The sequence below is a fragment of the Amphibalanus amphitrite genome, unplaced genomic scaffold (genome assembly GCF_019059575.1).
Source record: "Amphibalanus amphitrite isolate SeventyFive unplaced genomic scaffold, NRLGWU_Aamphi_draft 000255F_arrow, whole genome shotgun sequence".
Lineage (NCBI taxonomy): Eukaryota > Metazoa > Arthropoda > Thecostraca > Balanomorpha > Balanidae > Amphibalanus > Amphibalanus amphitrite.
This window is the reverse complement of record NW_024881750.1, coordinates 719,587-742,772: the sequence shown is the minus strand read 5'-3', so window position 1 is coordinate 742,772 and position 23,186 is coordinate 719,587. Positions and strand designations below refer to the sequence as shown.

Below are 23,186 nucleotides of genomic sequence, written 5' to 3'. Positions count from 1 at the left end.
CGACAGCAACCGCGCTGAAACAACCGTGCGCGCGGCCATATTTGTTTTTCGGCTTGTAAAATTTCCTGGGCGGGAGTTTGGGCCGAAATTTCCGTGAGTATTTCTTTGATGAGCCCATTTTCAACCAGTGCATGATGAACTCTAGGAAACTCCGATCGTTTTCGTTTATTTTTATGAGCTTACTGTGCATTGGTACTCTAGTGCGAGCAAATGTTGCCGGTGCCGTGCTGCAGACCACGTGGTCGCCTAGTGTGGCGCGTTTGATTGCTGTGTGTTGATCTAGTGGCGCGAACACGTTATACGGTACTTTTGCACGAGTGGGGAGTTTTGGAAAGGGTGCTGCTGTGCAGTCTACTTTGTCAGGATCATTGGGGGTCTTCTTACCTGGGGATTAAGGTTTCACATTGAAATGCCTGATGTGTTGTGGATTGGTCTTGGTTCTTGTGATACAAGGTGGAGAGGAGGTCGAATATGCTTGTTTTGGTGCTGCCACGTGCTAATGTTAAGGCACATGTTTCATAGCGTGTGGTGACAGGATGACAGTGAGGTGTCAGGATGACTGCAGGCTTTGTAAACTTACCCAGACTGTTGGGATTAGGAACATGTTGTAGGTGGCACAGCTCACTAAATTCAGCAGGCTGTGTTGTTGTTTTTTATATTATGGTAGGTGGCCATTGCCCACTGAATTCAGCAGGCTGTGTTGTTTTGTTATGTTCTCAACATGCTGTGGCTTGTCATGTGAGTGGTTTGATGCAGTTGAGTTGTTAGCCTATGGACTTGATTATTTGACTAGTATTGTTTATAAAAAATGAGCATGTGCAATTTTGCAATGGGGAACTGACCTGGATGACAGCTATGTTTAACTCATTTTTACCTGGCCTGGAGATTAACATTTAAACATCTCAATCTGGCCTTGGGTGACATTGGAATGTAGTAATTAAGCTCTATCTGCATGGGTTGGGAACAACTTTGAAAAGTCTCTGGATGGTATTTACCAGCATTGAACAAAATAAACTTACAGCTCAGACAATGTTGGGGGCCCTTGATAAATAAGATTGCCTAAGGAAGGAAGCCTTTAAAATGTTTCTACAAAAGATAATCATATAACATGGTTAATGACAATTCACCTTTTAAATGTTGCAAGCACTTAACACCCCTTTTGGTTGTTTAAAGTTAATTGTTACCAGATGAGGTGTGTTAAGAATTAAGAAAGCCATGATAATCAACATAGACATAAAACAGATAATGTTGCACCTTGATGTGATAATTCCTGTTTGAAGTGAATGAAAGACATGTCAATGCAAGGTCAAAGAGGTGATGATTGCTGTAATTGCCTGTTTTGAAGTTCCAGGCATGTGGTGCCCTAGTGTCTTTGACTCTTGTGCCTATTTGGCTCAGCATGCTGTTTGATATAAGTGAATAAATGGAAGAACTGGTCTCTTCAGCTATCACCAGTGCAGGATATCATCAATGCATTTCAGTAAAGCTCCTACCACTTCATAATACTCTTGGGTTATCTGATAAACTTCAATATTATTCCAGGAAATCTCACCATGGCTGAAGGAAATGGTGATGCCACTGTCAAGTCTGAGCCTATTAACATCAAGGAAGAGCCAACAAATTCTGTTGAAAGAACTGAAGACTACCAGAAATTGATCCAACTTGGTCTAAATGAGAAAGTTGCTGCCAAGCTTGATGAAATATACAAAACAGGTGAGTGGCTCTGTGATGGCATTGAATGGCCAGGTTGGGATCACTTAGGATTCCTTTTTATAATGGGCTAAGCATAAGGCAAGATATTTGCAAGGGGCAATGGGTCACTACCTAACCCGCACCCCGTAGGGGGGGGCCGAAACGGCCTCTCCCTGTCCTTTTCCGTCGATATCTCCTAAACCGCTGGATATTGCCGCCAAACTTTCAGGAGCCCTCCGGGCATCAATTTTACACATTGTGACCAAAAATTTTTCCAGAGTCTATGATAGGTTGGCCACAAATGACGTCAGAATGACGTCATGTTCTGTCATTTTCGACCGAAAAAAGACCTTCACGAGAAGACCTGTCAGGCCTACAGCTTTGAAGATACAGAAAAATGATCAAGACATTAAGGGGTAGAATTGACAGGGCTACAAAACTGCTATCTCGGATTTTTGACATTTTTGAGTTTTGACCCCCAAAAATCAAAAAAGCATTTTTTGGATATATTACCCAAAAAATCCAAAAAGGTTTTTTGAATTTCTAAAAAACTGGAATATATGTGATAGTACCCACCGTCTCCTATCTACATACCAAATTTCAGATCGATACCTCGTTTTTGGCCAAGTTATAGCGAAAAAACTGTTCAAAAATGATGACGTCAAATTTTCAAACTCAATTTTTGGCAGTTCTAGACCTCGTAGAGCAAAACAAAGACCACCATTAGACTCCCCGTGACGAGCTGCATCGAATCGATACCCATTTTATGCAAAATATCAACTTTGAAATTTGACCTAGTTTGACCTGACCTTGACCTGACCTTCACCGAAACGTGACCTGGGCTGGCCCCAAAGGCTGCCTAACCCACATAATCGCATTTGTCATGTAAAATGGACCATAAAACATGTATCCTACGACACTTTCATATTGTGACCCCGGTGACCTGACCTCGCTGTGACCTGACCTGGTATCAGTGACCTCAGATAGCAAAGTATGTGTTTGACGAACAATGTACCATCGATGGTTTTCAATAAATTACCAATTTACTCGATTTCACAACACATTTCTTGAAATGCCTGTCAACGGTGAAAATCCGACCTTTGACCTGACCTGTGACGTCATCGGTTTGACCTAGATCAATGAAATTTGGTCACAAGGTAGTTCCCGGGTAGGGCTATCGAACGCCGTTTGAATTTTGAAAATCGGCCGGTAAATTTCTGAGATCTTAGGGGGGGCCGAAACGGCCCCCCCCCCCCCTACGGGTGGTAGGGTCCGCCGATAGCCCTACGGGGCGCGGGCTAAGTGACATATGCATGATGCTATAGGAATTGCTTTCATGGTTGTTTTGAAACTTGTGTGGATGTGTTGTGAATGGCATTTGGCTCTGATGAAATGGAAGTTGCTATCAGTTATTGAGCATTTTACTGTACTAGGCATTGTATTGCATTGTACTGATCAGCTGCCTCCTTATCCCTGGAATCAATTTCAGTTTCAGTGGTTAGGAAAATGCTATTGATTGCTATTTTGGAGCTTGTTTGCTTGTATGTTCTCAGGTTAGATTTATGACCAAGGTCAACAGATGGCCTCTGGAATGCAAAAACAGCTGATGACCCATGAGTTATTGGTGCCCAAAACTTCTTTGGTAAAAAGGAACTTTAAATATGCTTTCTGCGATTCTGCTCTTGAAGCAGTGCGTTAATGGGCGCAAAATGACCTCGCCGTCGGCGCGCCCCTAACCCCCAACAAACAAACAAACTTGAAGCAGTGCCTGTAAAACTAACATTTACAGTGCAGATTTTAATGGCATCATGCTCCTCTTGAAATGATCAGCTTAAAAAGTTCAATTTGGTCAAATATGACTAACTTTGACTCTTGGAAGAAGTATTGACTCTTGACTGCAACAGCTCTTTTGATTGCTGAAAGGGACCATTTCACCCTGATAAGTCATTGATTGGCTATAAAATGTTGTTTCAGTGTTAGTATTTAGTCTTGTATTTTTATCTTAGCCTCTTCTAGCAGTTTTGTGATGATTTCACACCTCGATATATTGGTGAACTGTGATATATGACAGATACATGTTTTTTTCTTTCCAGAAAAGTTGGTCCATGCCGACCTTGACGAACGAGCTCTTGATGCATTAAAAGAGTTCCCTGTGGAGGGAGCTCTGACTGTGCTGAAGCAGTTTGTGGACTCCAATCTGGAGCATGTGTCCAACAAATCTGCCTATCTGTGTGGAGTCATGAAGACATACAGGCAGAAGAGTAAGGCCCAAGGTAAGCTCATTCCTGGTCACAGGTCAGTGGTGCATCGACCACAGCACTGCTAGAAAACAAGAATGTTAGTGGATGTTGAAAATTTAAACCCTGTCTGCCTCAGGTATGATTGTAAAATATAGGCTCCCATGCGTGATCTTTTACAACCCTGAACTTCCAGCTCCACATGACCGATCCTGACCGTAACTACCTTCGGACATTTATTTTATCGATTGCAATGCGGATACCATGGCTGGAAGCCAGAGAGCTCGCTAGGTAAACACCACTTGAATTGTCCTAACGTGACTAAGATGACGGCTACTACACGTTTTGCGCCCAATTTAGGCAGCAGTGCACACCTTTCAGTAATAATGAAGACGATTTCTACAGTACGTCATACTGCATTCGTATATTGAATCTTGGCACGATATTCGTCATGGTGCACCCATTTAATCGGCAGGTTAACCCGCGCCCGGCTGGGGGTCCTGGATTTCCACGCCCTGCTGGGGGGGGGGGGGGTGTTTGAACACCCCCCCCCTTGTAACTCGGCTCCTGGGCCACGTAGCGATACGCGGAAGGCGGCGTTCGAAAGAGCGTAAAAAATGATGACGAAATCACTTCGGTCAATTTTTTGGTCAGGTCAAAGGTGAGGTCACCAGAGGTCATTGAAGGCAACATTTCGCCGATTTCCAGGTCGAATGTCGAAAATTTCCAAGAAGCCAACGCATAACTCGGGAACCAATAGAGCTACAGCGCCGCGGAAAAGTGCATTCGATAGCCCTATTAACGCCCTTTCTGAGTAATTCTCTCAGATTTGACCTAACGTCAACGGTTTTGCCTGCAGGGGGCAAAAACTGCAAAAATAGCCGATTTTTTCGGAAACAGTTTTTCTGCAATAACTTTTGACCCCAGCCTTGTACGAGCTTACTTTCACCGGCATCGTGTTCCTCTCGTCAAGACGCATCGAATGAACTATAACTTGACCTTGAAAGGTCAACTTGAAAATTTGACCTCAGGTCAAGGTCATGACCTGACCGGAAAGGGTCATGATGCATATCAGTCGATCCGTATCGTCGAGCTGAACACTTATGAGGCGTTTTCATCGCTCTAGCATGCCTCTATCGAAAGTTATTTGCGAAAAACTGTTAGATACCATTCGTGACCTAAGATGACCTCAGGGCACAAACAAGGGTCACGGACACCATTTATATGTTCGGTGTGTCTAAACCACTTGTAATTCGGTGTTTGGGAGTGTTTATAATGTCTTTCGTCCAAAAGAGGCGCATTTCAATTTTCTCCCATTGACTTATAATGGGGAGGTCGCAAAATTGACCTGACCTTAGGTCATCGATATCAAAATTCTGAGATATACATTTTGTACATGCTATTGCTCTTAGCAATCGCTGAAAGTTTCAAAGCGATCGGTCACTCGGTGTAGCTATGACAGACATTGAAACTTTTTATGAGGTGAGGTCACTTCAAGTGACCTGGTGGCCTGACCTTGAATGACCTTGGTCTGAAAATTTCACAACATGTGTAGAATTGATGTATGATAAGGTGTACCAAAAACGGCGGCGTTTGAGATATTCGCGAAAAACCACAAGGGGGGGGGGGTGTTCAAACACCCCCCTGCCCCAGCAGGGCGCGGGTTAAAGTGGCCCAGGTTCAGGCATATTAGACATGGCGCACATTATTCGTCAGATCGTTGCAATTTCGGAATGCCACATGTAATATAGGCACTGTTCAATAGGTTGTGTCATTTTGGGCACTTTTTTGCAAAACATGGTGCTCCACTGATATTATCGTGCCCCAGACACGTAGAAACCGTGTGGCATTTTTCATTTCCCCCAAACATTAACACCCATGCGGCGCCGACCGCCGACACTTTGGCCTATCTCACCTTTAACCTTCGCCCCAGTGGGGGGGGGGGGGGCATATGTTACCACCCTGTCGCGTTTTCCGCGTGTGAATAAAAAAACCGCGGCGCGTAGCGCCGCGCCGCTTGGGGTAGCTTTTGGTACATCAATTTTGGACAATGTGAAATTTTTGACCCCAGGTCATGTCAGGTCAGGTCACCAGGTCAAGTTAACTGACCAAGCCTAAAAAAAAGTTTGCAATCATGTCCAGCCTGCAGTGTTTGTCAGAAAGGTTTTAAACTTCGTGGATTGCATGCTGTTATGGGCGCCTACAATTTGTATACCTCGGATTTTTTATATCCGTGACCTAAGGTCAGGTCAGTGGCGTGACCTTTCCATTACAAGTCAATGGAGAAAAATGAAAATGCCTCTATATCCGTGTGTACGCATAGGAACAGTCCAAATATTTCAGAATCACAATGATTTAGTCCACTCGTGATGACCAAGGTGTCATTTTTGCTGATAGTCTCTAGAAAGGTCATCCGAGGTCATTTGAGGCTACAAACAGTTTTTTGCCAATAACTCGCGATTGGAAAGAGATAGAACGCTGGGGATGGTCTCATTGTGTTTGTCTCGTTGAGACGCATCGACTGATATGCAACATGACCTTTTCCGGTCAGGTCATGACCTTGACCTGAGGTCAAATTTTCAAGTTGACCTTTCAATGTCAAATTATAGTTCAATCGACGCGTCTCGGCGAGGGGAACACTATTCTGGCAATAGAAATGTCGTGGCTTTTTGTAGTCGAAAGTTATTGTCGAAAAACACTTTTCGTAAAAACAGCTATTTTTGGAGTTTTTGCCCTCTGGAGGCTAAACCGTTGACCTGAGGTCAATATTGATAAGGACCTTTTCAAAAGAAGAGTTCAAAAGCTATCGATTGCTCTTTCATGCGTTTTTCTAGCTACCATAGTTCCTGAGATAGCGGCATGTTTTCTGAAAAATATAATGACAATTGGCAAATTTTGACCTTTGATGGCCTCTGGTGACCCCAATATTGCTCTAAGGTGAAAAATGACCTAAATACTTTCAAACGTACGCATTGAGAGCTATCGACTGCTTTTTACCGCGTCTTTCTAGCCCTCTTAGTTTTTGAGTTAGAGGTGGGTGGTAACATATGCCCCCCCCCCCCCACTAGGGCGAAGTTGGCTGAGACCGCCACTGGGGCGCGGGTTAATTAAGGGGGGGGGGGGCACTGCCGACTTTTGGTCCCATTCTTTCCATGCAACGGCACGGTGCCCCGGTGCCCTCCCCGTTCCGCCGCCTATGCTCCCTTTTATGGACCTACAAGTCTGTTTTTATATAAACATCAGCACAAGGTATTTTTCTTGCATGTGAATGGTTCCTACCGATTCAGCATCGATTTAAGAACAGCTGCTATTGTCATCCCACTTTGAGTTTATCTGAACTTGATCATAACTTTGGTAGGCCAGATTTTATACTGGACCATTTTGGTCCCGGATGGTATTTGATTTGGCGGCGTGATGAGAACAATATGACGGACGACGGTGGTAAAGTCGTTGATTGATACAGGTTTACTCGCTCTGGTGGGAGTTTGGGGTGTGGGGCTCAGAAGCAGACTAATGGCTTGTGTTGTGCCTTTGGTAGGACCCTCAGTATCACCGATGCAGGGCCTTCAGAGCCTCCTATTAGGGGCCTTTTGAGGCACTGGTGTGGGGGTCCTCACAGACGCCCGTGTGGCCCCTCAGAGGTGCTAGTGTGAAGCCCTCATAAGCGCCGGTGAGGGTCCTCACAGAATACAGACGCCGTTGTAGGCCCTCAGAGACACTGGTGTGGGTCCGTTACATGTGGGTGTGTGCCGTGTGGCCCTTAGAGCTGCTGGTGCGAACCCTTTAGAAGTCGGCAGGGGACTCTTAACGACCGGCGGGGGACCTCAGATCAGCAAGGGGCCCACAGAGGCCGGCGGCATTTTCAGAAGCCCTGTGGGGTCCTTAGATACCGACAAGGTACTCTGAGACGCCAGCGTGGCCCTCAGAGTCTCCGGTGTAGGTCCCTCACAGATGCAGGTAGGTGGCCGTCAGATGTGCTTTTGTGGAACCCTCACAGGCCCAGGTGTGGGTACCTCAGAGCCACCGATATAGGGTTGCATACATGGTGTGGCACTGGCGTGGGGGACCCTCAGTGGTGTCCTTGTGGGCCCTTAGAAGTTAAAACCACTGGTGTGGGGCTCTCAGAGGTGCCGGTTGCGAGCCCTCAGAGGCACTGCTGAGGGCCCTCACGGTCTCCGTTATGGGATCCTCAGAAGCCGGCGTAGACCCTGACGGAGATCTTAGTGTGGCTACTTAGGGGTCCATGAGGTGCTCTTACGAGACCTGTGAGGTCTTTCTCAGTCGAAATATAGTCAGCGTGGACCCTCGGAGGCCAATTGGTGCCGCAGGGCCCTTTGTGGCCGGGTGGGCTCTCGGAAGCACCAGTGAGGGCCCTCAGTCTCACAGTCGTCGTAATGGGGCCGTCAGAGAAATTGGTGTGAGGCCATTACAGGTTAGTGTAAGGCCCTGTAGATATGGCCCCTCTTGGGCCGGCAAGGACTCGCAAAGGCAGGCAAGGGGCCATCAGAGGCCGGTAAAGGGTCCTCAGAGGCCGCCAGTAGCCTTCAGAAGCCGGCGTGTAACCCTCATGGACAATGTAGTGTGGCTTCTTTGGACCCACGAGGTGTTTATACGAGCCCTATGGGGCCTTTCTGAATCGAAATATGGCCAGCATGGACCCTGAGCGGTAAACAGGTGCCACAGAGCCCCTCCGACCCGAGGGGTCCTCTGAATCCGATGGGGGGGGGGGGGTACTGGAGGGCACGTGCCTCCTGGGACCCCCGGACTACGCTACTATTTCATATGCGTCCTGTCAGGTATTTTGGGCTTGCAAGTTGCACCCCAACTTGAAAAATGTTCCTGGGCCCCTGTGACAATACATTGTATTAATTATAGGTATTCGTCGTTAGCTTGCACTCTGCAATCTGTCCGTACTATTCTTATTCCCTAGACGCGCTTACAGAGAGTAGAGATAATCCCATACGGTAAGCGGCCTGTTAGTTTCGCAAACAGCCGCTAGTGGCGCTAGGGTCGCCTGTGTTGTGAGATAGGGTGAACTTCTCTCGCTCGGCGCCGCCTGGGGGTTAAAATTTGCGGGAAATAAACAATGCCACGCCCTTTACACATGAGTGGAGCACAATAAAATCGATGGAGCACCTTGCATTGCGATTAGTGACACACCCTACTGTTCAATAAGTCCGGCATTGCTTAAATAAGCGATACCATTTTTTATACATCCTACGCTAGCAGAGCCTCCAACAACACTCTAGACAGTCAGCAACGCGAAAAAGTCACGTAGCCTGTCTGTCTTAGCTTCAACCATATAAGACATATTGCACAATATTCGTCGGGTGCTTTCAAGTTTGGCGTGAGCAATCTTTCTTCGGCGTAATTAACCCGGCAGGCGGTGGGCCTCCCGGCCACCTTCCGCGCCGTGGGGGGGAGCATTTTTTTGCCCCCCTCCCCGTATCTCCAAAACTACAGGACGAATCCGGAAAATTCAAACGGCGTTCGATAGCCCTGTCAAATTTGTTGAGGGAAACCAAATTGCATTGACCTCGGGGTCACCGATGACGTCACAGGTCAGGTCAAAGATAAAATGTTTCACCGTTCACGGGTCTTCTAGGGAAAGCGCTATAACACCGAGTAGAACGCATTTTGTCGAAAATCAGCGATAGGGCGTCAGTTGTCTACCTAATACATATGTTGCTATTAGAGGTCACTGGTCATACCAGGTCAGGTCACCAAGGATCACTACATGAACCCAATTTTACTAAGGGTGTGCGATGCATGTTTTATGGCCAATTTTTCATTTCCAGCTCAATGGTGTTGGTTATAAGACCACCAGGTACTGTTTAGGTCACTTTCTGGTGGAGGTCAGGTAAAATGTCAAATTAGTTTATAGTTTTGCATAAAATATGTATTGATTCGATGCAGCTCGTCATGGGGAGTCTAATGGTGGTCTTTGTTTTGCGCTACGATGTCTAGAATTGCTAAAAATTGAGTTTGAAAATTTGACATCAATTTTGAACAGTTTTTCGCTATAACTTGACCAAAAAAGAGGTATCGATCTCAAATTTGGTATGTAGATAGAAGGTGGTAGGGACTATCACATATATTCCGGGTTTTTCGAAACTCAAAAAACTTTTTGGATTTATTATATTAAAAAAAATTGGGGGTCAAAATCCAAAAATTTCAAAAATTCGAGATAGCAGTTTTGTAGCCCTCTTAATTCTGCATCTATTTCTGAAACATTTTTCTGTATCTCTAAAGCTGTAGGCCTGACAGCTCTTCCCGAGAAACCTTTTTTTTTTTTTTTTTGGTCGAAAATGGCAGAAATTACGTCACTCTGACGTCATTAGCGGCCAACCTATGATAGCCTTTGGAAAAATTTTGGTCACAATGTGCGATAGCTATTCACGGGAGGGTCATGAAAGTTTGATGACGATCGGCGCAGCGGTTCTGGAGATATATCGAAAAAAACAGGGTTTGGTGTTTGTTTAATTTTTCAAATAAACAAACATAAACAAACTGTTCACGAACAAATGTGTTCGCGAACAAGTGACGTCATCAGTCACATTTTGGTAAACAAACAACGAACAGTTCACGAACGTTCATGAACTGTTCGCGAACACGGCAAAGAGGGGGTAGATAAGACCCCCTCCTTAGCCATTTCCCAGCGTGTGCGTCAGTACGAACCACAGCGATTGGCATCCGATTTCAAGGTCTTACACGAACCGATGACCCCTGAGGTCAGGTCAAGTGTCACAAAGTAGGGGTTTGGTTTTTGGTAAATAACTTCGCCACAAATAGTGACAGAGCCACGATTGTGGCACCATCGTGCTCGTCGTGGCCAGGCGCTTCGAATAATATACTTTTTGTTTGGATTAGGTCTTTTTAGGATGTTGACCTCAGGTCAAGGTCAGGTCAAAGCCCCTCGGGTCACAAAGCTCCATGAAGGATGTCATGCTGCATATCAATCGATTTGGCAGTTCTTTCTGAGTCAATTGAAGGCTCAACCGACTCGCTAGCTCAATTTGATCGGAAGTTATTAGCGAAAAGCTCCTACTGTACCTAACAACGTTGAAGGCGTCTAATATGACGTCATGTTAGGTCTGAAATGCACAATTTAAGCCTCAGCACTGCAAGAATAATTATGAATCACAATTTCCTGTGCTTGAGATATGACTGGTGCATTTTTCACATGTAAAACATGCCTGCAGTCATGTCTGCACCGTATGATAACAATTGCTCGAAAGATATCAGAAATGATGACTTGTTCATGAACGTTCATGAACGTTCACGAACTGTTCGTGAACAGAGAACCGTTGATGAACATGTGACCTTGAATGCCAAAATTCGTTAAACTATCAAATAAACAAACAAACAAACATTGTTCACGAACTGTTCATGAACAAATATACAAACACCAAACCCTGAAAAAGCTAAAATGGGGGAGGGCAAAAAAATGCCCCCCCCCCCCCTCCCCACCGCCTGGAAGGTTAAATCAAATTTGCCAAGATTCTGAAAGGCGATAACAAAAATTTATAGCATGCCTGATCTTTTTGAACCAGCAGCGAAGCTATGCAGCCGATTCAGAAGCCCTGAATGCCACGTGACCGTGTCATTGAGTTCTTAGAAGGAGACTAATGATAAGTTAATACCTGATTGTTGAAGTTGCATTTGAGCAGCTCTGACCAAGTGTCACATTACTCGTGACACACATTTAAAAAATATTTTCCCAATCCAGCAGTGAATTCACTTGAAAATCGCCTCAACTGCTTTGCGGGACGCCGAATATCTTGTCACATGACAAAACCGTGCACTGTGGCGAAATTAAGCATATGGTCATGACTGAATTGGAACGCACTATCTTCTGAATTGATGCTGTTTTAGAAACGTGTGCGTTATTACTGAATATCATGCACTCAGTCGCACTAGCGGTGCACTATGCCGAACTGTCGAAATCGGTTGCAACTTGCACTATTACTGAACCAGGTGCACTTTTCTATATTTGGTCATAAAAAGGTATAGCATTTTAGGTTTTGTGTTCAAAAGGTAAATAACAAACTATAGTGAATACTGAATATGCAGTGGTATTCTCCGGACATGTTTTACAGCTCTGGGATTTAAAAAATGGGTAATGCATCAGTCTCTCCCCTTGGCCATCGACGGTCAAGGAAGTTCCCGTTCACCCAGGTAATTGATCGGCTGGTTGTAGCGTTGCTCTTTGTAATTATATGGTTTGCAGCGGGCTTTGTGCCTTGGAAAAGCCTGTTGAATTAGGCGTGAATATTGTTCAGCGTGTAACGCTTTACTGACGTGAATTCGCGTCTGCAGGCCCGGCGTATCCGTCCAACCTGGGTCCGGACGAAGAGAAGCTGAAGGCGATCCTGGACCGGACCGGCTTCACGCTGGACGTCACCACGGGCCAGAGGAAGTACGGCGGCCCGCCGCCCAACTGGGAGGGCAAACAGCCCGGCGCCGGCTGCGAGGTGCGTATGGTATCTCATGGCACCGCCATCACGCACAGTTGGCGCGCCCTTAACCCGCGAGTTGCTGGGGGGGGGGGGCGTTAAACGCCCCCACTTTTTTCGCCGGGCCATAGCATAAAAACGGCGCGCCGCAGGCGCGCCAAATTTTGGGCACCTGTAGGGAATTGATTGAAGTTTATTGTGACAAAGTTTCAAAAAAATCGGTCGGAAAATTTTTGAGATATCGAGGTTTTAGTGACGTCATGATTTCTGAGTTTTCGACCAAAAACGGCATATGTTCAAAAAATCATAAAAAATCACAGAATAGACATACAGACATGCCGTAAACGCCATTAGACTGCCAATACCATGATCAATCAAATGGCTATCTTCGATTATTGATTATCGTTCCGCATTTTCCATAATCTTGAACTGAATCTTGGCAATTTTTCGTGACTACTTCACGACCATGATACATGAATTTATTAAATTGAACTTTTTGAGCCAAACACGTACACATATGATAAAATGAATGTCACCATCGTGTTCTACGCCCCAAATTACCTATAAAACATGTGTCACAGGCTGCGAATATCAGTTTTGATTTTCGGGGATATGTGGCGCCTACCCGGTTGACCTGACCTTGACCCTGACCTATGCTTGACTGACCCCTACATGGAGCTGACACTCTTGTAGGCCTTATAAGATGGATTGTGCACCGTTTTGACAGAGTTTATGGCGAGAGGCGCGCATTGCGAAGTCCTGAAGTCCATGCTACTGAAAGCCCGATTTCAGGTGTTTGACCTGACCTTGACCCGACCTGTGACCTCAAAATTCAACTTTAAAGTACTCATCTGAAGTGTCTCGTCGCGCTCTTTCGTTTGCCGCCTCGTGCGTTTCGCTGCGCCTATTGGTTCTCGAGTTATCGGCTGGGGGCGTTTAACGCCCCCCCCAGCAAACGGTGGGTGGCGAAATACCCCAGCAACTGCCGGGTTAAAGGGACTATCCCACCTTCTAAAATGTTGTTAAAACCAGTTGAATTGTGCCCGACTTTATAGATTGGATGACCAGGAACACGGTTCTGGCATTTATTTTTCATTAAACATCTTAGGCTTCCCATATTCCAAACACAAACTTTCAAATATGTGACGTCACAGCCCAAAATTACCTCCTTCCCCAGGCCACATTACTGTCATAAAGCTGATTCTTTTTACTCTGTAGGCACCACAACAAAGTTCAGACCAAGTTTTAAGCGATTTTTCAACGAACAAACCCATTTAAATCAGAATGACTAAACGAGGTGACGTCACACTAACGGTCGCTCCATGTTGAAGGTAGGGCCTTGCACAAGGCCCATTTTCAAATGAAGGGAACGAATTTCTTCAACACCAAGAGGCCGCGGGGGTTGCAACCTAGATAGATAGTGGTTTCTGAACCTCGCCGCAAACTTGGCTATCTCAACTCAAACCCCATGTTAAAGGTGGGATAGTCCCTTTAAGCCCCAATAAACAAACAAGCAAAATCGATTGGTCTTATTGAGACGCACACCGGCAGGGTTTCTTCTTGTTTTCCTTATATCCGTAATGTAAGGTGTTACGTACGAAAAGGATGATACGATGACGCTCAGCAAAAATGTTAAGTGATGCCCGGTTTCGCTCTGTACAAGGATCATATACTTAGATTGGCATTTTATCTGTTTTTAGACTGTGTCCTTGAAGGGATATGCGTATGTTCGGTGATTTTTCATACATGCGAAAATCTTTTTGCGATACATGGCATATTTGGATAATAAGTCATTTTTTGCTTGTATTTCCAGGCTTTCTGTGGCAAAATTCCCAAGGAGATGTTCGAGGACGAGCTGATTCCGCTGTTCGAGAAGTGTGGTGACATCTGGGACCTCCGTCTGATGATGGACCCGATGACTGGCCAGAATCGCGGCTACGCCTTCATCACGTTCACCAACGAGGAAGGCGCCAGGGAGGCTGTCAAACAGGTATCGTCCAGCGTCTTGTTCGGCAATTCTGTGGAGACTGCTACGAGATGAAACCATACTTGTGCCATTTATAATAACATTTATGTTGCAGTTCTGGAGTTGGCACTCCTGGGTGCCTCGTCATCATTTTACTTCAGAGTCGTCTTTAAACGTTTGGTTTACCAGGTCTCCTCTTTGCCGTGTTGAGTGGGTAAAGTGTTTGAAATGTTGAAAAAGGCGCCTCGTCACCAGAAGCGAGTGCGGATCTGGCGGGGACCAGTGCTGGTATTCGGTGGTGGCCACTAACCATTTGGCGTGCTTCGTTCCACAGCTCGACAATTATGAGATCAAAAAGGGCAAGACGCTCAAAGTCAATATCAGTGTTCCCAACCTGCGCCTGTTTGTCGGAAACATTCCAAAATCTAAAGGCAAAGAGGAGATCATGGAAGAGTTTGGCAAACATACAGGTAAAATTTTGTTTTATTTTCTCTTAAATTGAGTTTTGTGCAAAAAGAACGAAAAATGTTGTAGGGATGAGTCCCAGTCCGACGTGCTTGGGGAATATTATTTGATGATTGCATTTGTCGTGTGCGGTGTGCTGAGAATTGTGATGTCAGTATGGCGGCGACGTGCTAACTTGGCGTGGCGGTCGCAGAGGGCCTGGTGGACGTGATCATCTACAGCTCGCCAGACGACAGGAAGAAGAACAGGGGCTTCTGCTTCCTCGAGTATGAGACCCACAAGGCCGCCTCGCTGGCCAAGCGGCGGCTCAGCAGTGGCCGTATCAAGGTCTGGAGCTGTGACGTGATCGTCGACTGGGCCGACCCGCAGGAGGAGCCCGACCGCGAGGTCATGGCCAAGGTAGGCACCGACTACCCTCTGGTGAAAGTACACAGCTTATGGAGATATCGATATAGAAATGTGTGCCAGGGACAGTCTTGAGTCTACACGTTCCTCCAACGGTCTTCTCTGTTGAGTACTCAACATCTCCTGATGTTTGCAGGTGAAGGTCCTGTACGCCCGCAATCTAACGCAGGAGTGCACAGAGGAAGCTCTGAAGCAGGCGTTCGAGATCTACGGCAAAATCGAGCGGGTAAAGAAGATCAAGGACTATGCTTTCATCCATTTCGAGGAGCGGGAAAATGCTCTGAAGGTGAGCTGTGTCAATCATGAACATGTTTTTGGTTGGGCTGCGCGCACGTTTATCGGTCTGTTTAGAAGTTGTCAAAGTTGTTTGCCAAATCTACAAAGAGCGCGTCAATTACTGCAAGTTTACCCTAAATGCCATGCCTAAAATAGAAATGAGTTCCAGATGACTAGGCTGAAGTGCATGGTCCACTGTTCATGCCAGATTTGTCATGTAATATGGATGTTTTACAGCCCATATGCCGTTTTGTAAGAAAAAGACTGTCAAAATATAAATAGTTTTGAAGCCCGGCCTTGACGTAGATCAAGGGCAACAGATGACATTGTCTTCCGAGATTTGCCACAATATGCAAGGTTCATTTTAGCCGTTGTCCTGATGTGCTGTCTTCTCTCCCATCCAGGCCATGGAGAACCTGAACCAGACGGAGCTGTGCGGGTCCACCATTGACGTCTCCCTGGCGAAACCGCCGTCCGACAAGAAAAAGAAGGAGGAGATGCTCCGCGCTCGCGAGAAGAGAATGATGGACATGATGGCCCAGCGCGGGTGAGTGCGTTCAGCGACCAGAGTAGATTTTAATTAACCTTGATGCCGGATGCTGACAACCACTTTTTGTGACTTTTTTGTGAGCTGTAATTGATTGACGTTTTTTTTATTTTAGTGGATGCGTGACCATATTTTCCCTCATAGGCAATATCTTGCCCTGAAAATGCACGCATTTCATCTGCATCTGAACAGCTGATGGTTTTCAAGTATACAAATTGCTTATCAGGAAAACTCTGAAGCGTCATCAACACGTTTTGTGCTAGATTAATGGCCGGACGTTTCGCGAACTTCACGTAAAATTGTCCACTGCTCATTACCAACTAGTATTTTCGTGGCTGCTATATTGTCCCCTGAACGAGTTGTCCGTGTATGTGAGTGTGCCCGAGGCTGACTGCTGTGCTCTCCGGCTGCAGGTTCCCCATGTTCCCGCCGAGCATGGGGATGGGGCACCACCGCGGCGGCTACATGCGCGGTGGAATGGGCGGCGGCCGCGGCGCCATGGGCCGCGGCGACTATGGTAAGTTCTCCGGGTACAACTACTACGCCAATAACTATTGGTACTACTGACGTGCCAATCGGTGGCGCAGTGTGCCCGCCAATGGGCACTGCGCATAATATGCGCGCTTGACGGCGGCTGGAACGTGTTATGATCTGGGTGATGTTTTATTCGTGCCTGTGGGCGCGTAACGTGTTCGAGCGCGCATTCTCAGTCATCAGACATCAGTAGGGCTGTAGAATCAGACCATGCTCATTGTGGGACGCTATGCGCGTGGACTATGTGCGACGCAGGTTTATTTTTGTAAGTGTGTGGACATGCGTTTTGAGGTGGTAACGCAATACATATTGCATCAATATGGCATGTCCTGTTTGAGTTGGGAAGTGTCTAGTGGCATGGCTGGGTGTTAGTTTTAACGCTGATCTGGTTACTACTTTATGAAATGTTTGTCTCGATTATGCCCGTTCCTTCGCCTCACTATGACTGGCATCTTCAGACTGGCCGTCTTTCAGATGCACCTAACGGTTTTAGATATGACAACAAAATGGGTCTGGGATGTTATTAAATTATTGCGTGCAGCTTTGGACATGACGTAACAATCTGGTATCCCGTCTTTCTAGATGTCGGTTATGATAGAGATTACGAAGCGTATGGATACGGGGAATATCAAGGTGGCTACAGCGATCCATATTACGACGATTACTATGACGAGCGTTCGTACGGTTATCAGCCGAGCTACGTGTCTGCCAGAGCAAGGGGCAGACCTTCAATGGTGGGTGACCGTTTCGGCTTCAGTTCATTCCGAAATTATGTAGCTAGAGCATTCTGCCTTCTATTGTTTCGTCGTTAAATTGTGCAAATTTCTTTCCACTCTTTCTAAATGCCTGCCTGTCTAGTTGTGTTGGCTACCTCGTGGCTCATCTGCCGTTTGCCTGTCGGCTATAACTGCTGCTGCCCCAGTCGAGTTGGTTGGGAGAGCCGCCAGTCATGGTGTTCCGGATCCCGCTCCTCTCCCGCCCGTGCCGCCGGCCGCTCCGCCGCCGCTGCCACACTGCCGCACCACCGTCTGAGAGAGTTTTGTGTTATCATTTGCAGGCTGGCCGCTCGCGTGGGGGTATGGGGGCGCGTGGTCGCGCCGCTGGCCCGCCACGTGGGACTCCCACGGCGAGGGGTATGGCAACTGGTCGTGGAACGGCCACCACCACCAGGGTTATGCGCAGCCGTGGGGCGGGCAGAGGGGCCGTCAGGGGACCAGGCTTACCAGGTCAGAACCGTCTCATTACTCTGCTCCTAACATAATTTAGCGGTCAGTCCCGTATAATTTAACGGTCAGTCCCAAATCAGTTCATTTTTTTCAGTTCACCTGAGACTTTTTGTTTTGCTTGCCTTTGTTGTCCGTTTTAATCAGCCTCACACAATCATTTCATTGCTTTGTTTTTTTGTGTCGTTTCACTATTAGTTAAATTGATTTGTTCTTGTTGCCATAATTTGATAACTCATATTTACCCTCGTGATTAAAATGCCTTTTACTGTTTCGGTACCGTTTTCAAAAAGGGGACTGAAATTGTACGTTTTCACAGGTAAGCGGAAATTTGAAGGCGGTCACCAGAACCAGGGGGATCATAAGCGGCGCCAGACCAGTACCAACTGGGGTAGCAATCCGATCCCGCAGCAGCCGCTGCGCAGTTCGCGCGGCGCTGCCGGCGGCGGCGGCTATGGCTATGGCGGCGGGTACGGATCCGCCAGCGATTTCTACACGGACTCGTACGGCGCCCAGTGGTAGGCCGGCCGCGGATCAGTGGTGAACGCACGCAGCGCCCCGCCATGCCACGAGATCTCATAGAGACTGAGATGGTGATGGAGAGACGCGGTGGGGAACGCCGGCCGCTCGGAGCCGGTGCCGAGGCGCCGATCGTTGAGAGGGCATCGCACTGCCGTCGTCCTAACCCGGGTATTGCGAGCACCGGCCGATTTGATACTGTTACATTGTTCAGCGCAAATGAAAATTCAAATTCACTTTTCAATGCGATTAGTGGCATTTTCGGGCGACTTTGTGCAACTGGTTGGTTTTGGTTTGGGGCATCCTGCGCCCCCTCGTTCTGGTTCGAGTGGCCACGAAAGGACGACCGACCCTCCCTGTGTACCGGGCTCGTGTTACGACTGAGCTGTGAGCTGTGACGTGTTTTGCTGCGTAGTGAGTGAGAGAGCTTGGTAGTGGAGCTGGTGCCTGAAAGGCGCCGCAGCCGCCTCCCGCCAGAGACGCGGCTGCTTGTCTTTTGTACAGGAGTGTGTGCGCCGCGTGCTCAACGCTTCTACTTCTAACTCGATATACTTTTAAACGTCCTGCGGTCATTACTGTTTTAGTTAGACCATCGAGTCGGAGACTTGTTGTATTTTACTATCTTGCCCCCCATTGGTTTCTTTCGTTTCCGCCGACAATAAATATCTTTCCGAGATAAGTTGGTTTTATTTATCCTCCACAGTTCAGTCAGTCTGGGGTATCTTTGACCGGTTGTCTGCTAGTGCGGTGCTGTATTCCGGGCCGGGCCGGGCCGCCCACCACTGACGTAGCGTGCGCGGCACCGGCCGCCTGCCCGGGTGCTCGTGCTGTCTGGCGGCGCGTGGCTGCCAAGGTTCTCCAGAAGACCGTCCCTCGGGTCAGTCGGGTCTACAGATCGTCGACGCTCTTGCCGCGGCGCAGTTTGGAGAACTCCTCGAACACGATGTCGTCTCCCTTGGCAGGCCGGTCGATGGCGGCGGCCTTCTGGTTGGCGCGGTGCTGCTGCTGCTCCTCGGAGCCCGGCTGCGGGTGCAGCAGCTTGAACGGCAGGTCGGCCATCAGCTCGCCCCCCAGCGCGCCGCAGTTGAGACGGATCCGCACCGAGTACGAGATGACGACGCCGAGCGCGTCCGCAGAGCCGCGGTCGTTGGCCGCCAGCGTCGATGATGCCAGGTTGACGTCAGCGTCCTGCGTGAAGACGAGTTAGTGGGTCAGATTGGCCAGGAGCGAAGATTGGTGGGATCATATGAACGTCTGGCAAAGTGTCAAACTGGAACTCTTCTGGGCGCAGACGTGAACCAGCCCACGTCCCGTCCATGTCTTTCCTTCTGCCTCGTTTCTTTTAGTGTCAGCAAGTGGCGCTGGGCACTTGATCCAACTATTCACAAGTGCTGGTACATTTTACTTTATATCTGAGGCTGCACACAGTTCCCTTGGATGGATCATGTGCCAAGGTGAAGAAGATACCTGGCACGGGCGAGGGTGCAGTCAGTGCTTTCTAACCTTGAGTTGTCCGTCCAGGGCCACGCCGCGGTCCTTGCTGTTCTTGGCCAGCGGGGTGAGGTGGAACGTCTTGGAGAGGGAGGCGCCGGGCGTGATCGGGCATCCCTCGCGGGTCTCCATCTCTGCCACCACGCGCGTGAAGTGCTTGTTCACCATGGTCACCTCGCAGTGCTGAACGATCTGCGCCTTGATGTTCTTCACCTGCTTCCGGGATGAGTTGTTGATCTGGATCTTGGCGTTCACCTGCGGTGGGTGGATCACGGTATCAGGACGGATTTGTGGGTGAAGCCCTCGTCCCTCCCCATGCATTCATCCGCATATTCATCATGTTACATTTCGACATTTTGGCAGTCGTACCTGATCACTGTGGTAGAACACGTCTTGGTCCAGATTGACCTCCAGGCTGAGTTTGCCGGAGCTGAGGGTGAAGCCCTTGGTGACGAGGGTGCTGGGCTGCTTGGCCTGGCGGTCCACAGGGGCGTACTGGACCTGTGGTCGGCACCGGGGGAGGGGAGGTCAGCGCCGACCGAAAGAGGCGACAGGCGCTCAGGCAAGGTCCGGTTCCAGGTCTACGGGTGAAATGAACAGAGCGTGTTAGCTTTTAAGAGAACTATCGTCGGGCGATCTTCCACTCTGAAACCCTGTTGATGGACCCCGATCTATGTAGTAGTTGGGTATCAGTTTCCTAAACCGAACAGTCCGGTTTGTAGAACGCCTCCAGCGCTGTTTTCAGGTCGCCTGTTATCCTGATCGTACATGAGCCTGCATGGCTTACCTTGCGGACGACCATGGCGACTGAGGAGCGCTTGTGAGGCTTCTCCTCGTCATTTTCGGCCACGTAGCACTTCATCTCGTAGGCCACTCCCAGCGGCTTGCCCTGCGGGTGAACGCGAAACTGCGTCAGCGGACCCGCAGGATTTAGCCATGAAGCTTCTATTGACAGTGACCGGGGCTTATCGCAAAGTGACGGTTGGAGCTTACTGGGAGAGCTCCATATTTGTCCGACTATTGCTGAGCTTTCGCTTGAATTTGAACCGTATCGCGATTCGCGGGAGTTCGATAGTGATTAGCGAGTGCGTAATCGAACGGGCTGTGCTGTGTCGAAACAGGGCACCTTCGGCACGCGTGTCGTTGCCAGCAAACCGTAGGCGCTCTTACCGAGGTCCCCTCGCCGGATAGCAGGGTGACAGAGCAGGGCGCCTGCTCAGGCAGCTGGAACCGGAACGGGAACGCATTGGGTCCCAGCTTCTTCAGCAGCCGGTCCTGAAACAGGGACGCGACGTAGGGTCAGCGGCGGTATTGGTAGAACGGCGCACACCGGCTGGAAATGAGCAGTACAAAGGAGGTAATTATCCAGCAATGCAGCTAGCTCTCCGCTACATGGATCGCCAGTGTATCCCTCCCATGATCCCCTGACCCTTCATACTCATAGTATTGAGTGGGCTTGTTGGCCAGGTAGTTATCGGTATTATCAGTAGGTACCTGGAGCTCGCTGACTTCGCCGTTGTTCGCCTGCGGGAAGATCTGCTCCTTGAAGACGGTGATCTCCTTGGCGAAGTTGAGGCCCATAACCTCATCCTCCTCGCGTCCATATCGGTAGTTGACAACCACCTGATGGCGAGACCAAGTGCGGTCAGCGGAGACAGAGTGGTGAGAGGTGTTGGGGTCGCAGTTGGAGAGCGAGAAAAAGTAATTAAACGGACTTGTCTTTAGCAGATCATTCAATCCTGTGAGAATCGAGCTACATTAGAAGCTTTATGAACGGCTTCGCCTGTAATTGCGGTACAGATTTCCCTAATGAACCGCTCCGTGTACCTTCAACAAAATGTCGCTGACTTACCGATCCGTAGACCTTCCTGCTCTTGATGTATCCATCTTCGACGACGATGACGCCGTCCACCGGATCGGTATGATCCAGGCGGTCGACGAAATCGCGTCGGCCCAGATAGACCGTTAGTTTACCTGCGGCGTGATCGTGAGTGATGAAAAATAGCATGGCAGCAAACTTTACAACAGGCCTTGACCTTGCATAGACTCCTGGCCTATGCAATGAATCTGCCGATCGTCATAACACATTTTAATGGAGTGTAATGGAATCAACGCCTTCGGTTGAATCGGCTTCGTTCGCCAAAGCCCTAAGATCCCGAATTTTGGACGCCTTTGACGGGAGGAATGACGAATTAGGTACCAGCGAAATTATAAGGAGGTTGTTATTTCAAGTGCAATCTGATTTGTAACAAACTTATGCAAATAGTTTCAGTTCTGGTAGAAAAACACGGAACAAATAGTGCATGGACGCGTTTCGATTATTAAATCTTCATCAGCATGACATAACCACAGAGAAAACAAGATATAGCGCACAAACATTCGAGCTCGTCACAGTGCAATCGTGCTATATTTTGTTTTCTCTGTGATTATGTCATGCTGATGAAGATATAATAATCGAAACGCGTCCATGCACTATTTGTTCCGTGTTTTTCTACTTGTCTATCAATATACAAGTTTCAGTTCTAGCAGCACAAGGTCCGTCCCAAAGAATAACACAAACCCGAAGAGACTGGACTTTCAGTTTTCTCTTATCCATCTTTTTATGCACGCCAAATGGCGAATGAACGAGTATGCGAAAAATAACGCGTTTGTTGGTGACATGGGATCAAAATGGGAAAATTTTCACATTTCGGTTGCTTGTAAGTTGTAATTGACGAAAGCGGAATGCCACTACGGTATTGAATTGACGGGACGTGAAATTAGGGAGTTTCGTGGTTTTCGTGCGGCGAGCGCCGCCTCATCCCCAAAAGCATACCGAAATTGTAAGACCCTCGCAAGATATTATTTTGATTTCGCCGAATATCCTAGTTTTTGAGCGGGCACAAATATGCGGACAGCAGAGTTGAATGAAGCACCTTTACTTTTACTTCGCAAGACTTTCACGGTGCCTTTGAATTTAAACGTTCCGAGAGCCCCGCTATAGGCTAGAAGCAAGAAGTCCATGGCATAACCGCGTCGTTCCCATCGCTCCAAGCCCTGTGTTGGAGAGCGGGCGCTACTTACCATTAGGACTGGTCTTCTTGAAAACCTTAACAGCCACCACCATGGGAAGGTCGGGGAGCGGAGGTGTCTCCTGTATGTGTTCTCACAGCCGCCGAGCTGGTCGGATCACTGGCGAAACCCCTGACCGGCGGTACCGCTATATACCGCGCCGCTAACTGGATTGGTGACGGTGGCGAAGTCGCAGCAGTGCCGTCCGGACTGCTCGGGCACCTCTCGCGGAACCGCGGGCCGCGGGCCAGCCGAAGACTTACCGCGACGGTGGGCTGGTGGGAGCTGACGGGTGCGCAGCCACCAAAGGGCAACTGCGAACTT

General features: G+C 48.2%; 2 protein-coding genes across 3 annotated transcripts; one reads left to right on the top strand and one right to left on the bottom strand.

The window, feature by feature from the left end:
- Window positions 1-18,999, top strand: LOC122386538 (heterogeneous nuclear ribonucleoprotein Q-like). Of its 2 annotated transcripts, XM_043375822.1 has the most exons (13): window positions 1-93; window positions 1,543-1,713; window positions 3,786-3,965; window positions 12,249-12,403; window positions 14,199-14,375; window positions 14,686-14,821; window positions 15,010-15,215; window positions 15,358-15,507; window positions 15,902-16,044; window positions 16,458-16,561; window positions 17,161-17,312; window positions 17,636-17,804; window positions 18,121-18,999. In XM_043375822.1, the coding sequence occupies exons 2-13, from the start codon at window positions 1,554-1,556 to the stop codon at window positions 18,321-18,323; spliced, it is 1,935 nt and encodes a 644-aa protein (XP_043231757.1). In that variant the 5' UTR covers window positions 1-93; window positions 1,543-1,553; the 3' UTR covers window positions 18,324-18,999. The 2 variants fall into 2 exon arrangements, with proteins under 2 accessions (XP_043231757.1, XP_043231758.1); XM_043375823.1 differs by lacking the exon at window positions 17,161-17,312 and having other exon boundaries at window positions 22-93.
- Window positions 18,873-22,985, bottom strand: LOC122386539 (arrestin homolog). The gene is made up of 8 exons (XM_043375824.1): window positions 22,875-22,985; window positions 21,664-21,785; window positions 21,306-21,434; window positions 20,982-21,086; window positions 20,599-20,700; window positions 20,181-20,312; window positions 19,824-20,066; window positions 18,873-19,508 (listed from the first exon to the last, which is right to left on the bottom strand). Exons 1-8 carry the CDS (start codon window positions 22,915-22,917, stop codon window positions 19,209-19,211), a joined length of 1,176 nt encoding a protein of 391 aa, XP_043231759.1. The 5' UTR covers window positions 22,918-22,985; the 3' UTR covers window positions 18,873-19,208.
- Window positions 22,986-23,186: the final 201 nt, after the last annotated feature.